Source organism: Pongo abelii, chromosome 1 (genome assembly GCF_028885655.2).
Source record: "Pongo abelii isolate AG06213 chromosome 1, NHGRI_mPonAbe1-v2.0_pri, whole genome shotgun sequence".
NCBI classification, from domain to species: domain Eukaryota; kingdom Metazoa; phylum Chordata; class Mammalia; order Primates; family Hominidae; genus Pongo; species Pongo abelii.
Genome location: NC_071985.2, coordinates 44,077,361 through 44,091,762, shown reverse-complemented (window position 1 = coordinate 44,091,762; position 14,402 = coordinate 44,077,361). Strand labels below are relative to the sequence as shown.

The following is a 14,402-nucleotide window of genomic DNA, read 5'->3' as shown; positions in this document are numbered from 1 at the left end:
AAGGCAAGGAATGAGGTGGGGTGGTTTGATCAGCATGGAGATGGGCACATGAGGAGCTGTGCAAAGGGAAGCCCATAGGTTACATAACGAGCAGAACGCCAGTCCTTGAGATCTCTTCTAGAATCACTTAAGCATCTATCTGCAGGTGGTTGTGGTGGTGGTGGTGGTGATGCTGTGTGTATGTGACAGAGAGAAAGTGAGAACGTACATAAGAGTGGCACCTGTGATGGCCTAGACAGGACCTGGAGTCAGAGTCTAGGCCAACTGACTTACTCCCCTTGGGCCTGGCTGTAGAAGGGAAGAGAGGCAGAACTGCAAGGAGTCCTGGGCCCTGGCTAGGGGAAGATTCTAGCAGAAGCTCTGGATGACTTGCCTTTCCCTCTCACTCCCCCTCTCACTTCTCAGAGCCACCATACCACTTCCATCTACCCTCCTGGTATGTCTGTTGTCTGCACAGAGTGCATCTATGAGGGCAGAGGAAACCTGCGACCCTCTGGTTCCACAACCCTATGCCCCACTGAGGCTCAACTTCCCAGACTCACAGAGCCCTGGACTCCAAAGGAGACTTAAGAGGAAATTCATGTAATCCTCTATTTATAGTTGAGAAACCTGAGTCTCAGAAATAAGACATGACTAGTCTAAGGTCACATGGTCATTAGTTTCCAAGCAGGGCTAGAAGCCAGGAGATCTGGCTCCCAGCTCAGTGCTCCTTGCATCCCACTCTAACACTTCATGTGTATTTCAGTTAGTTAATTATTGCTCTTTTTTTTTTTCTAAAAATAACAGTCTCCCTATATATTTCTATGAACCCATATGCTACATGCAAAAAGCCCTTCCCTGGGAGCAGAGAAGGAAATGACATTCTAATGAAAAGGTTTCAACCTGAGACAAGAAACCCCTTGGGTCCTGTGGACCAGGGTCCTAGGCAACACTCAAGTCACAAAGACCCTAAGCACCCTTCACACTTCTTGATCTTCCATTCAACAGCCTGAAGCCCAAGAGAGAAAATGGCCATGGGAAGTCCTCGCTTTACAGATGGGGAAAACTGACCCCCTCATCCATCTGCAAGGAGGAATCAGTGCCACACAGCAAGAACAAGAGGCCTGATCTCCTCCACAGAATCGTCTACCCATGTGCCCCTCCCTCACCCCAAGAGCTCAGGGCCCCCACCTCAAGGTGGAGTCTCTGGGAGAGAACCATGGAGAGAGGATGGGGAGGCAGGGCAGCCAGGCCCACCCCAGAAGGAGCAGAAGCCTGGCCCGAAGTCAGAGGCCCAGGGCGCAGGGTCTGCAAATGCTGGGGCTGCTTTGGCCTTTTCCTATTCCCTGGGCTCATCCAAGGGCCTAGAGGAGGGCACAGGTGTCCAGACTGCTTCCTGAGATGCTAAAAGGAGCAAAGTCCCCATTTCCCTGAGAAGGAAACTGAGGGACAACAGAATGTGGGGTTGGGGTGTGCCTGGCTGCTATCTCCTACTCAGACAATTCCAGCTGCAGTGCTGGCCCCAACCTCAGCCCTGGGTGAAGAAGAGGCTGCCAGCTTGGAGGCAGAGGACAACTGGACCTCCACTCAGAACACTTTGACCTTGGGACCCCACCCATGTTCCCAAAGCCAGGGCTCAAGATATCTAGTATCCCTCTAGAGCCAAGGGAGTTCTCCCGGGGGAGGAAGCTCTCTGGATGGGCTCACTGCCAAACCCCTGCAGCTGCAATCCCTGCCAAGATCTGAGAGGCACACATGGGGAAAGCTCTCCTTGGCCACCCGCTCCCCAGGACGTACTTTCTCCACTTTCCTGACCTGTCCTCTTGGTGAGCCCGTGTGGTCAGGACATAATACCCAATACCTCTGAGTCTCCGGGGATACAATTTCATCCTCTGCCACAGAAGTGACTTCTCTAGGATTGCAGCCTCGCAGGTGACCACTAGGGACACACATGCCCTCCAGGAGGCTCTCTGGCCTCTGTATCAAGGTAACTTTTCTGCCCATCTCTTTGCCTCATCCAAGGCCTCTACTATCCAAGAGGACAAAGAACCAGGGAGTTTTTCTTCTGTCCTTTGTGACCCCACTGGCCTTTATTGCTGAATCTCACTGTTCCCTTGAGGGAAGGACTTCTGTTTATAATTCTTTGGATATAAAAGGAAATAACAGATTGTAGAAGGTGGGGGCTGGGAGGTAGGGGCAAAGGAAGGGGTTGGAGGATGGGAGGAGGAACTCAAGCTGTGCTCAAGCCTCATAAAGACAACCTGAATCCCACCAAATCTGCCCAAAGCCCAGGAAAGGCCCCTGAGTGTGGGCATGAGCTGGGCAGGCAGAGGCTGCCAGCATAGAATGTGCCTTTGCTTCTCCCAGGTTCTGGGCGAACCAGCCAAGGAAGCCTTTTGCCCTCCCTAGTTGCCCAGAGAGGCCCACATTCCAAGGAAAGAGGAGCCCAGACTCTCCTATCTTGGGGCCTTGACCTCTCTACCCAGGTCACCTGTTTATCTGTCAGAAGGGCTATTCTGTCCCTGGGGAGCTAGAGGGGGTCTGACTTTGTTCCTTGGCTGAGCTGTTTCCTGATGAGGGAGAACAGGCTTACAGAATCTGCCTGAAGCATCTCTGCCGCTGGCATTCCTCTCTGCATGTCTTCTAGCCCCGGAGAACTCCAGGATCAAAGACAAAAGGCTAAATTATACCAAAATGGGGGGAGAGAGGAAGGAAGAAAGAAGGAAAGAGAGAAGGAAATGCTTTTTTCTTTTGCTTCCTACCTCCTGGAAATGGGCTGGGGCTAAGGGTAGAGGCTGAAGCTGGAAGGTTGGCTGGGGTGGGAGATGAGGGGAAAAGTCGAGGAAGGTCCTAGAGGTCCCCCTACCCCAAGAGTTTCCACTGAAGGCACTACATACGATCGCAGTTCCCTCTATGGCTTCTGAGGAGAGAAGAAAAAGGCAGGGGAGACAGGATAATCGAGGGAGGGCACGACTCAGTCCAGGAAAGGGGTCCCTTGGTCTGGCCACGGCAAGGCAGTCCCTGAGGAGGGGAGTCAGGGCCTGGGGAACAGGCCTCCCAACATCTGTGATGCTGGCAAGGAGGCACAGGCATCATGAACGTGGGTGGGTCAGGACTGGGGCTGGAGGAAACACTGCTTTCTGGAGAGCAAGAACAGAGGGAGCCACGGAGCCGCTGGCCACCTCTGCCTTCCTCCTCACCGGGCTGGCCACCTCAGGCCTGGCCCCACCTGGCCCAGGAGGATGCTGGCAGGGGGCTGGAAAAGGACTCTTGCCCCAGGTCCTGGAATCCCAGGAGAGTCTCACACTTCCACCCTGGAGGCCTTCTCCAGGGTCAGGGCTGCTGGAGGTTCTCTGCTAGAGCAGCCAGTTTCCCATTTATCAACAGCTCTCCTAGCCCAAGGCGGCACATCCCTCATGCGGTTACCCTGAGAAGAGTCCCCCGAAGCTGTCAGGGCAGGAAAGAAGTTTCGCTCCTTGGCCTCCCTGGGGCTTCTCAGTCTCTGGAAGGCATGCGGCAGGTCCTGGGGTTCCCCCTTGTGTGGCTGGGGCCTCTCTCCAAGGAGGGCTGAGAATTGGAAGCTAATGGGTGTGGGCATGAGGAGGATGAGAGGCACACAGGAGGCTGATGCCCTCGGGTGAGAGTCAGGCTGAGAAGAGCACTGGCTAAATCAAGACTAAAGATACACACATGGCTTCCTGCTCCAAGCCCCAGCCAGAAGCGGGCACCATCAGGCCTGGGACCTGCTGGGGGCTTGATGGAGGGGCCCTGGTTCTGATCACACCGCCGTCTCCCGCTCTCTGTGAACTTCCTCCTTCTTCCTCTTCATTTTGCAGAAGCCGTGGAGACCACAGAAGCAGGCGAAAGTGAACTGGGGCATGCCCTACGCCAGGCTGGGGGAACACTCACCAGAGATCTGCAGGGAAAGGCAGGGGAGGGAGAGGGGAAGGAGAAAGGCAGGAAGAGAGAAGCAAGCTGGGGTTAATGCTCCCACAACCCTCTGGGTCTGGCCCAGCCATTGCCACTCCCTGAGGCAGCCCACTAGGTCTCTCACACCGGCTGGGGGAGGAGTCAGGCCTCCAAACAACAGCTCTTTGAAACCTCAGTGTTTCCTGATCTGTGTGGAGCTGATGTCATTCCTCACATTGGAGACTGGGTGAGTCCAAGGGAGGAAAGAGAAGGCCCAGCTGCTGCCTCCTTTTTTCCCCTCCCACCCGCTCTGCCCCACCTCATCACCATACACCTGTGGTTGGGGAACAGGAAGCAAGCTGGCTTAAAATAGCCTCTGGCTTGTGCCACCTTCCACCAGGTTCCAGCTGGGGGCTTCCACTCGCTTCTGCAGGTTGCACACACGACAGGCCCTCCTCCATCCAAATGCGGACCCCTTCATCCAGTGTAGCTTTACTTTGACACCTGGGACCGAGTCAGATTCCTCCCTTCCTTAACAACCCCAAGTTGTCTGACACCCTAGGAAAGCCTATAGGGAGCAAGTATGCCCTTCCTTTGACTGCTCAGAGCAATGCAAATCCCATCCTCACCATGCAGAGAACAGACAGCAAAGAGGGTTCTTTTAGCCAACAGGCTCTTTTATTTAGCACCTATGCTGGGCAAAGGGGTTGAGAGGTAGATACAAAAGGGTAAAGACATGGTTTCTTCCCTGGCACATAAGTCTGAGGTAGAGGCTGAGGCTGGATCTGCCCCAGCTGGACACGTCGTCCCCCACCTCTAGCTGACCCGGCCCTCAGCAGGAGCCAGGGGCCGCTCTGGTATCTGTGGCAGTCTGGCTGGGGAAGAGAGGGAGCTTCGGGAGCTCAGCTTCAGTCTGCAAGAGTATCCCTTTCTCCAAAGGCTCATTTAGGTTTCCCTAGCCTTAGCCACCTGCAGATTTTTCCAGTTCACCTCTCTGCCCTTCCTCTGCCCCTGGGCCTGTGGAAAGGGAGCAGAAGTGCATTCAAGCCACTCAAGCGGAGAAGCTGAGAACAAAGGAAGGAAAGCGCCCTGCATGGAGGTCAGGCCCGGGCCTGGTCTGAATCACCGCTCTCTCCAGGAAGAACATGGGGGCAAGCAGGTGAGTGAAGCCCAAGTGCTGCGGGGAAGGAGGGAGGCACAGGGCTATGCCAGAGGGGTTTGGAATAGGGAAGCAAGAGGCGCCTATTCCAATAGAGCAATTCCAATCTCAAGCAATAGAGATTGCATAGGATGTCCTGGGCTACCCTAGCAAGGCACATGTGCAAAGTGGTTTCACTGCCTTTGAGGAACGTGGCATGGCCCAGGTGGCGGCTCTCTGGACAGTTCCACTGGTCTGGACAACCTTGCCCTTTTGGAAAAACTTCCTTTGTGTTTCTCCAGACAGAGCCGAGGCCCACACCGAGCACGGTGCCCGGTGGAGCCAAGTCCTGTCAAGATTCTCCCCTCCCTCAGCCTCTCAGCGTCCCAGTAATACAGCTAATAGCTGTAATTAATAGGTGCAATGCATTTCCACTGGCCAGCTGGATGGGCAGGAGGCCCAGCTTGAGTCAGCCTGGGTAGGTAGGCTGGTTATTTAATAACCCGATTTCCAGCATCATTTACACACCCACTCTGGTGGAGTATATATAGTTAGCAGAGAGCAACCTCCAGGATATATATAGAGCCGAGACACAACTACTATATTTCTAGATCTATCCCCTGCAGCTATCTCTGGATCCCTCCTGTGACAAACCTAGAGAGAGACAGGGATCCAATCTGGGACTTAGGTGGCCTGGGTTCTATTCCTGGCTCTGATGCTAACATGCTGTGTCATCCTAAGCAAGTGGCTACATCTCTCTGGGCCTTCATTACCTCACTTCAGCGTACCAGGAGATTAGGCAAGGTTTAACACTAAGACCCCAAACCTAAGGGGCTGGAATCCTAACTTGATCAGGAAAGAGGGAGGGAGGGCAGGTGGATTCCCACGTAATCAGTTATTGTCACTCGTGCACTTCTCTTGCTGGGTGTGTAAGTCAAGGGTATGATCAACAAAGCATTCCCATGATTATTGAAAAATACACGGGGAGAAATTGACAGGCACAAGGCTAATCTGGGAAGGAACTCACAACTAAAACAAGCCAGGCAGGTAGCAGCCCCACAAACAGGTCAAGGTACAGCTCAGGGTCTCTGGCCCCAGGGTGCATCGATCCCCTTCCCTTTTCACCCCAGTTCCTTTTCAATGACTGTTTTTTCTTAAAAACAGCAAAATATACCCCCTTAAATAACCCGTTCCTCCCCAGAGTCCTTTGGGGAATTTAAGAAAATCCTGGCTTTTTTTTGCTCAGCTTGTCACTGTAGGGAAGGATGGGGTATGAGGTCACAGGAACAAGAACCTACACATCAGAGGAAAGAAGAGCTAATGAAGCTGGCCAGGAGTTGGGCTAGGGGCTGCAGCCTGGCTCTCGAGAGGTGTTCGAGGGCTGGCTGCCTCAGTGGGATTCCTGGGTCCTTGTATCTAAGAGCAGAAAGTATCATAAACAGGGCCTGGTTATTCTGCTCAGATCTTTGCTCTAAAGTGCTCTGGTTATCCTTCCTCTTCTCTAACAGGATCTCTAAAAGGGTCCTCACTGTAAGGTGCACAACTCCATGCCCTGGAGGCTGCCTGGGCTCTGTCTGCAGCATGCAGATTGCTGGGCCAGCCCCTGAAGTGGGGGGACATGGGGCAGAGAATTCCAACCCATTTCAGTGTCCCTGCCCACTGTGAACCCCACTCCTCCCTCAGAGTCCCCAGCAGCAGGTACATGGGGAGTCTCTCTGCCAGGCTGTGGTCTCTGCTCCTCTCTGCTTTGCTCGGGCAGGAGTCCTGTGACTCTCTTCCCTGACTTTACCCCTTCACCCTTGGCAGAGGGCTCTAGTACCAGCTGGAGGCTCCCTGAAGTCAGGTCCCCTTGCTGCGTCTATTTGAGGGGGAGGAGTCTGGAGTAGCATCTGGGTCCACTCCCCACTCATCAGAGCTCATCATGGGAACTCCCCTCCCATCCTCCCCCTCCTTTTCCATGCCCATAGTCCAGGAGGGACTAAGGAATGGAAAAACAGCCCCCAGAAAAACAGAAGCCCAGAATAGGACGGAGAGGCAGGGTGGACACTGGACAAACCTCCTGCTACCACACAGTTGGCTGCATCTGACTGCAAGCTGTTGGCCCTGGCTTCTTCCCCATCCTCCTCTCTGGCTTTTTCCCAGCTCAGGTCCAAGACGGTTTACGGTCTGGGGGCACAGACGATGCTCTGCCCAGCCAGCTTTGTGGGAGCCAAGCAGAAGAGATGCCAATCCATAGAGCATCCATCCTCCCCCACCAGTAGGAGGTTCCTCGGCCTCCCTGCTGATCCCTTCCTTTTGCCTGACCCCCACATCTCTCTGTGCCAGATACTCTCCCGGGGTCCTCCAACCCTTGCACCTCTGGCAAAAATGGGGCAGTGAGTCAGAGACAGCATGAACATGTGGAAGAACCAAGAGAAAGAGGAGACTCAGAGCAGGCCAGAAAGTAAGATAAAGAGAAATCCAGGGCCCCAGGCTTGCAGACCACAAACTCCTAGGTGTCTCGAATTTTGGCAATGTCCTTCATCAAAGTGGGCGGCAGCGGGGGTGGAAGGCTAGGAAGCTATTTAAAAGTGTTGGGGCATGCCAGGAATTCTCTGATAAACAAGAAGAGGGATATTGCGCCCCCCATGACCCATCCCTTCATCTCCCAAGGCAGAGAGCAGAGGCACTCTCAGCAAGGCAACCCCCACCTTAACTCCCTGCCACCCCCCACCCCAGGTAAAGGGCAAAAGAGAAGTGACCCAGTAAGGAGGGTGTGCCCTCGACGCCTCTAGAACAAAGCTGAGCCCTCCGCCCCCTCCCCGGCTCCCTTAGCACCGCGCCTCAGTAATTAAAATATGAATTCACCTTCCCTCCCTGAGCCATTCATCACTGCGAAGGGAAGCAGCTGCGGCTTAGGAGACCGGATTTGGGGGATTAGCTCGGGCGGTGGAGCAGACACACCAGGAGAAAGAATTAAAAAGGAAGGGGGTGAATTGGGTTTTCTCTCCCCACCTCCTCCCTCTCCCTCTCCCTCTGGCCGCCACGGAGCCTCCTGCCCCACCCCTTCCCCCAAAGCCTAGCCTCTGCAGGTTTCTGGGAACTGTAGTCTACAAGACCGTGTTGATAAACAGGCAGGCCAGGGGTGGGTGGTGGCACAAACTACAGATCCCAGGACTTCTTCCCGGAGTTGGCACCAGCAAAACTGGGCACAGACCTCCAGTCTGGGAGAAGCCCGCATTCTCCTTGGAGGTTAACTCCTTCTTGGCCTGCTTGAGCCTGAGCTCTAGCCTCTGGCTCACCGAGCTCTCTGGAATCACAGGCCAAGGCCTCTGCCTCCAGTGGCCTTCAGAGACCACAGACCCTAGCTTGCCAGGCCAGCGGCCCTTGTATCTTGCTTGCCCACCTATGGAGAAAGCTCCCTCCACTTTTCCAGACTGCAAGGGCAGCCAAGCATTCTCAGTGGTTCTGAGATTCTTGGGAGCTGGAGAGGTCAGAGCAGCAATAGTCCTGAAATGTCTTTGTGACCTGCACCCAGGGTTTTCCAGCCTGGCTCGGCAGAGGCTGGCCCACTCTAAGAATGGGCAACATGACAGGCAGCAGCAGCTGGGAACCTGGTGGACCAGACTGTCAGCGCCAGAATGAACCCCAAAGGTCAAACTTTAATGTCAAACTTTTGAAAGATGGGGACAGAGACTTTTTTTGTCCCCAATAGTCTTTATATTTAGGAAGGAGTAGGGCTTAGCAGTCAAACTCTATTTCCACTAAAAATGGAACAAATACAATAAGAGAGAGTCATCTGAATTCAGTGTTGTTAAACATGGGCCCACTCTCGCAAGGGAGGCCTTATGCTGGGTATATCTGAGGACTGTAAAAAAGACTTAGATCGCTGGGAATAAAGTTTCAGCCGTCTGCAGGCAGGGGACAGGACACACACAGCCCTCTGATCTGTGAATCCTCCAGGGAGAAGGGGCATGAGGGCAACTTGCTTATTCAATGTAGTTGAACAATCATGTGGAATATACAATTGCTTATCTTCTCCAGGCCTGTCCCATTGGCAGTAGCCAAGAGAAAAAGAATAGAATGGAGATCCACCTTTGTAACCCCCAGAAGAAAGCCAGGCCCAGCCCCAGCAAAGCGAGGACTGTCTCGGGTGAGTTGCTGAGCTGTGGGCTTGCTCTATGTCCCTGCTGGTGGCAACTTACCTCTTTTACCCCATCCATCTTTTCTCCCAGTTCGCACTTCATTCAACAAACATTTACTCAGCCATCCCTATGAAGTCCCTTGCCTTGCTAAAGCTTTACAGAGGTATAATCTCTGGAATGGCTCGTCTGTACCCTTCCTCCCAGGCCGAGCCCAGTGCTGGGGACTACCCAGGCAAACTGAACAACAGGACTCCTGGGAGGGGCCCAGTTGCAGGGGGCAGGAAAGGGGCATGGCTCTAACCTGGCTTTCCAGTTAGGAGATCAGGAGTTAAGGGAAGCAAATCAGGTGCCTGGACAGCCTCAGAGCAGGGTAGGGAATAGGATAGGCTCACTGTGGGCCCAGGGCAGCTGGACAATGAGGGAGGTGGAGGAAGGTGCCAGCCGTCTCTGAACTCTGGATGAGAGAACCCACAGGGCAAGTAAGAAACCCTGGCCAATTCTCATGCCTTGTTCCTTTCACCATCTAAGCTGGGGCAGGAGGGGAAGTAGCCTGGATCAGCCCCAGCAAAAACCCAGCTGGCTTGGGATTTCTCTTTGCTTCTCCTATTGTTCTGATCCCCCCGCTCCCCCCGACCTCCTGTGGGAAAAGCAAAACCAGTGATGGACAAAGGGTGATTGGAGTTGGGCCACGGGGCCAATTTGTGGACGTGCATCCAATAGAGATCTCGTGAGAACAACCTCCCGTATGGGTACAGCACTCCCTGGTTTTCAGAGTACTTTCCCATGCACTGGCGTTGACTCTCTCAATACGCAGCATGATGTGCTAAGAGCATGGGTTTTGGCACCAGACCATGTGGGTTCACGTCCCAGTTCTGCTCCTTCCTATCCATATGAACGTGGGCCAATTTCTTAGCTCCCTGTGCCTCAGAATTCTCGTAAGTAAAATAGGCTAGCAGTAGATAGGACTGTCTTGAGGATGAAATGGGTTAGCGCAGGTAAGGCGGTTAGAATCATGGGGTACATAGTAGGTACCCAGTAAATGTTGGTTGGTGAAATTAAGGGCTCTGAGATATTATAAGAAACTTGCCTTCTGATTGTCAATACCAAATCTAGTGCTTTCTATGATTCTTCAGTGACCTGTCTTAGACAGACTGGGGACTGGAACAGTGGGTAGAAGGCAGGGTACAAGGATGCTTCCTCTTCCACCACAGCCACCTGTTGGAATCTTCCTGGATGGGAGGGATAAAGTCAGGCCGATTTAAAAGGGGGCAGGGGAAGGAATGTGGGAGTGGAGACAGGCATAGGGAGGAGCCAGGCAAGCTGAGTGACAAGCATGACAGGGGCAGGGAGGGCTGGTGCCCTTCACACACCGCAGGAGGGGGCAGCTCCTGGAGATGGTAGCACACCAGGAGCGAGGGACCCTGGAGTCCAGCCTGTCGCCCAGAGGGAGGGCCTGCCTTCCTAGTTTCACTCTGCAGATACCTCCTCTTCCCTCGTGGCCGGCATGGAGTGTTCCCATTTCAGCCTCAGAAAGAGTCCAGAGGTCTCCTTACACAGAAAAAAGGCTGCGGATTCCAAGCTGACCTCAGAGAAAGGAGTGAAGGAGTGAGGTTTTCCTGGAGGCACTTAGCAAAGGCCCAAGTCTTCATGGCCTGAGGCCCTTGACTTCAGCCCCCAAATCTCTGGCCATAAGCCAGGCCTCAGTAACTTGGCAAGGGGGAAGGAACCGACTCAGAAAGCTCAGCACACTCTGAAGGTCTCCTTCCTTCCTCAGAGGGAATCTCCCTCTGGAATCACTGGCCCAGTCTCTTCATTCCAGAATGAAGAAACAGGGCCAGAAGGGAAGTGACTGGGCCAAGGTCACAGGGCCTAGCCCCGATCCCAGGTTACCAGATCCTGTGATGTCCCACCCCCAAGCAAAGCCTCCTTCCTTCTGGTGCCCCTTGGTGGCTGGCTCCGAACCTGGTCCCATGGGAGGTGCAGCTGCTGCAGGAGAAGGAGCTTGCCCCTCACTGTAGCCCATGGCTTTTAGCCCTACATGAGTTTGGGACAGCAATCACATAGGAATGAAAAGCCATAGGCCACAGCAGAGTGGAGGGGTCCAGCGGCAGGAATCTCAAAGGGAAGAGAGAAGCTGGGGCACCTGAGAAGCCCTCACTCCCCTTCTCAGCACCCCCGACCCCAGACCCACCCACACTGCCTCCCTCCAGGACTGGGCCCCCCAGGTTAAATTCTCTCACCATCCTCCACCACCTGCACTAAAGCCATCCCAGTAATGAGTTTCCCGTTCTTGCCCTACAAAGGCCTCACACAATGGTCCTCACTCCAGGGTATGAGGAGGGGTGGCTTCCTGGCCATAAAGGACCTCCTCAAATTCCCTTAATTAGCTTCCAGCCCCCTGCCCAGGGTCCTTAACTATCCCTCCCCTAGAGAATAAGGCCGGATCTTTTCAAGGCTGCTGCTGCCAGTACCCAGGATGGGGGGCCCCAGGTTAGGCTCCCTCTTTACAAAGCTTAACTCTTTCTAGTCCAGCCACTGGAAGCACAGAGGGCAAAGGAGGGTCTGGATAAAGGAGGGCAGCGATGAGGACCTGCCCTTTGTTTAGAGAGGTAAATAGGTTTCTTGAGTGCCCCCAGGGGTGGGGGCTGGGCCACCCTACCCAGACCAGTCTGGGTGGTTACCGACAACACCCATTCTTGCATAGTTTAGAGGAGAGTGAGATCTCCGTCTCCAGATCTGGTTGGAGTCAGAAAGACGGCTTCAGCTGAAACCTCCCCAAGCTGAGGGCAGCTCACTCTGGAGCCGTCCCTGACAAGGCTGTGGGAGGGGTGCGCAGTGCCCTGCCGCTGTCATTGGCAGGACATGGGGGTTAGCACAGACATCTCTAGGACTGGATTGAAGAGCTGAGTTGAGGGGAACCAACGTCTCAGGGCCCTGGAAAAGGTGTGTTCTAATCACAAGTACCATTTCCCCACCCCCTCCTCTGTGACGGGTCAGCTGCAGGCATCAGCTTCAGAGAAGTGGGCCTCTAGGGCTCCTGCTAGCCCAGGCTCAGGAAAGCCCCAGGGGCCTCAGACCTCTCCCAGGGGCCCCCAAGATGGTAAGAGGCCCCAGGCCCAGATCAGGCCCTGCCTCTGCCAGGGAGTAGCTGCCACTCCCACCCCAACTGTACCCTCAGCCCCAGGGCCACACTTGCTGGCTCCCTGCACAACCCTGGTTGAAGCAACCTGCTTTCACTGGACAGGAATCCTGCATTCCCCAACAACAGCACAGCACAGCACAGCACAGCACAGCACAGCACAGCACAGCACAGCACAGCACAGCACAGCACGCCCCTCCACACACTCCAGCCATGCCCAACCTTAAGGGCCAAACAACCAGGCAACCTGCAGCCTCCCACCTGAACTTTGGGTCATCTGCCCCAGCCCCAACCCCCTCTGGTTCTCCTTTCCTTCCTCTCTCATGGGCCCCCAGAACCCCAGACCCAGGCCCTGCATAAAGCCATGGACTCTAGGCAGAATGCCCTCAGCTCCCTCCCAAGGGATGCTGGGCCAGGGGCTGGGGGTCCCAGGGCTGCTCACCTGGCGGACTCAACAAGGCCCCCTTTCCCTCGCAGTCCTCCTCACAATTTCCCGCAGAGCCACTTCCTGCCTTCCAGGCAGCCACTCACTCCTCCACTCACCCCCAGAAGCTCCACGCCCCAGCGAGGGCAGGCCTCCTCCCTCCCCCTGCCCGCCCACCACCGGCCAGGGCTGAGCTGTACCCAACTCAACTTGACTCACTTGTGACCCGCCCCTCCCCCAGGCCTGAGGACGGTGGGGGTGGGGGCGGGCTGGGCAGGCGGAGCAGTCAGGTATTCCTTCAACCCTGACTTGGGCCTGAGTAACAAAGGTCTCATTGAGCCTCTGGCTGTCTGGTCGGTGAAGCACAAACCTCTTGTATCTACTGGCTTTTGATCTCACTCCCTCTGAACCAGCCATGTATTACTCACGTCCCCCTGCCGGGCTATTGGTGCAGAGGGGCTGTTTGGTCCCTCCCTCCCTCCCCATCTCCTTTCTCTCCTTCCTTCCCCTGCCGCTCCCCTCCAGCTTTTTTATAGTTTAATTTTTGGCAGGAGACCTGAGACGGCTCCCTGCAGGCCCCCTCTCCTGCCTGGCCCCCCCTCCCCTTCTCCGCAGCCCTGGTTCCTCTCCTCACCCATACCCCTATTCTGCTCCCAGCACTCCCCTGCCCTGGGAGGACAAGGTCAGCACTTGTCTGTCCTTCCATTTCCTTTCTCAGACCAGCCTGGCCCCCTCCACCCACCCTCACCCAGTCCTGCGCTCGGATTCCCAGCCATAGCCTGCCAATCCCAGCTGCCTATCCCTGGGCACATGAAGGGCTCAGCCCCTGGCCTGCCTACCAATCCCAGCCCACCTGACAAGCCCCAAGTAAGCTGTGGAAGTAGGGCATCTCTCTCTAAGGTGTGTCTGGGCCAGAGGGACTGGGCTGGGGATGGAGGTGGGGACAGCCATCATGTCTCAGGCCGGACTGAACCTCACTTGGAATATGGAGAAAGAGGAAGCAGGTCAAGCCTCACCTCCTTTCCCGAGGAAAACCCTGCTTCCTCCAATCCCGAGAACCTGGGCAGTGAAAGGCCACTGCTGGGCGAGAACCTCGAGGACTCCCTCTCCTCAAGCTGGGGCCATGCCCACGATTTCTGTCTCCTCTGTAGCCACCACAACCTTTCTGCAGCTTGTTGGTGGTGAGAACTGGGACCCAGCAGCCCAAGGGGCCCAAGGGATATCCACTGTGTATAAGGGCCACCTCACAGGGCCACTGGAACATTTTCTCTTTAGCTTCCCCTGGCTCTGTCCCCCAGGATCCCTTTCCTCCTTGGCCACTCCAGGGAGAGAGGCAGTCACCTTTGAGGTCTGAGCTCTCCCCAGAAATGCCAACAGATGCTAAGAATTCCCATGGTGGCCAATTCTAGAGCCTTGCCCATCCCCCACACCTACCACCAGCGGCCTCCTCTCCACTTCAGGAGTTTCCACCCCTCCCTGGTCCTCAGGTACTCCCATTCAGCCGGATTTGGGAAACTTCTGCCCCAACAGAGGCCCTATTCTTTCTGCTGCAGGCTCCCATTGTCCCTCATGACTCCACACATTCTTGGGCCTCTAATGAGAAGTGGAGACAGCCACCCGCCCTGCCTGCCTGCCCTTGCTGTCAGCACAGCCTGGGCCCTGCCGCCTGTGGCAGTTGCGGAGTGTGGT

The 14,402-nt window shown here is 55.1% G+C and overlaps 2 protein-coding genes across 5 annotated transcripts in view; both read right to left on the bottom strand.

Moving 5' to 3' along the window:
- Positions 1–3,577, bottom strand: part of LEMD1 (LEM domain containing 1) — a 61,083-nt gene extending 57,506 nt beyond the window's left edge. For all 4 annotated transcript variants that reach the window (XM_054522128.1, XM_054522105.2, XM_054522127.2 and 1 more), the window contains exon 1: positions 3,406–3,577. In XM_054522128.1, the coding sequence (XP_054378103.1) occupies positions 3,406–3,577 (172 nt within the window). The remainder of the gene's footprint in view (positions 1–3,405) is intronic.
- Positions 3,578–3,757: 180 nt separating this feature from the next.
- Positions 3,758–3,859, bottom strand: BLACAT1 (BLACAT1 overlapping LEMD1 locus). The gene has a single exon (XM_054522135.1). The coding sequence runs from the start codon at positions 3,857–3,859 to the stop codon at positions 3,758–3,760; it is 102 nt and encodes a 33-aa protein (XP_054378110.1).
- Positions 3,860–14,402: the final 10,543 nt, after the last annotated feature.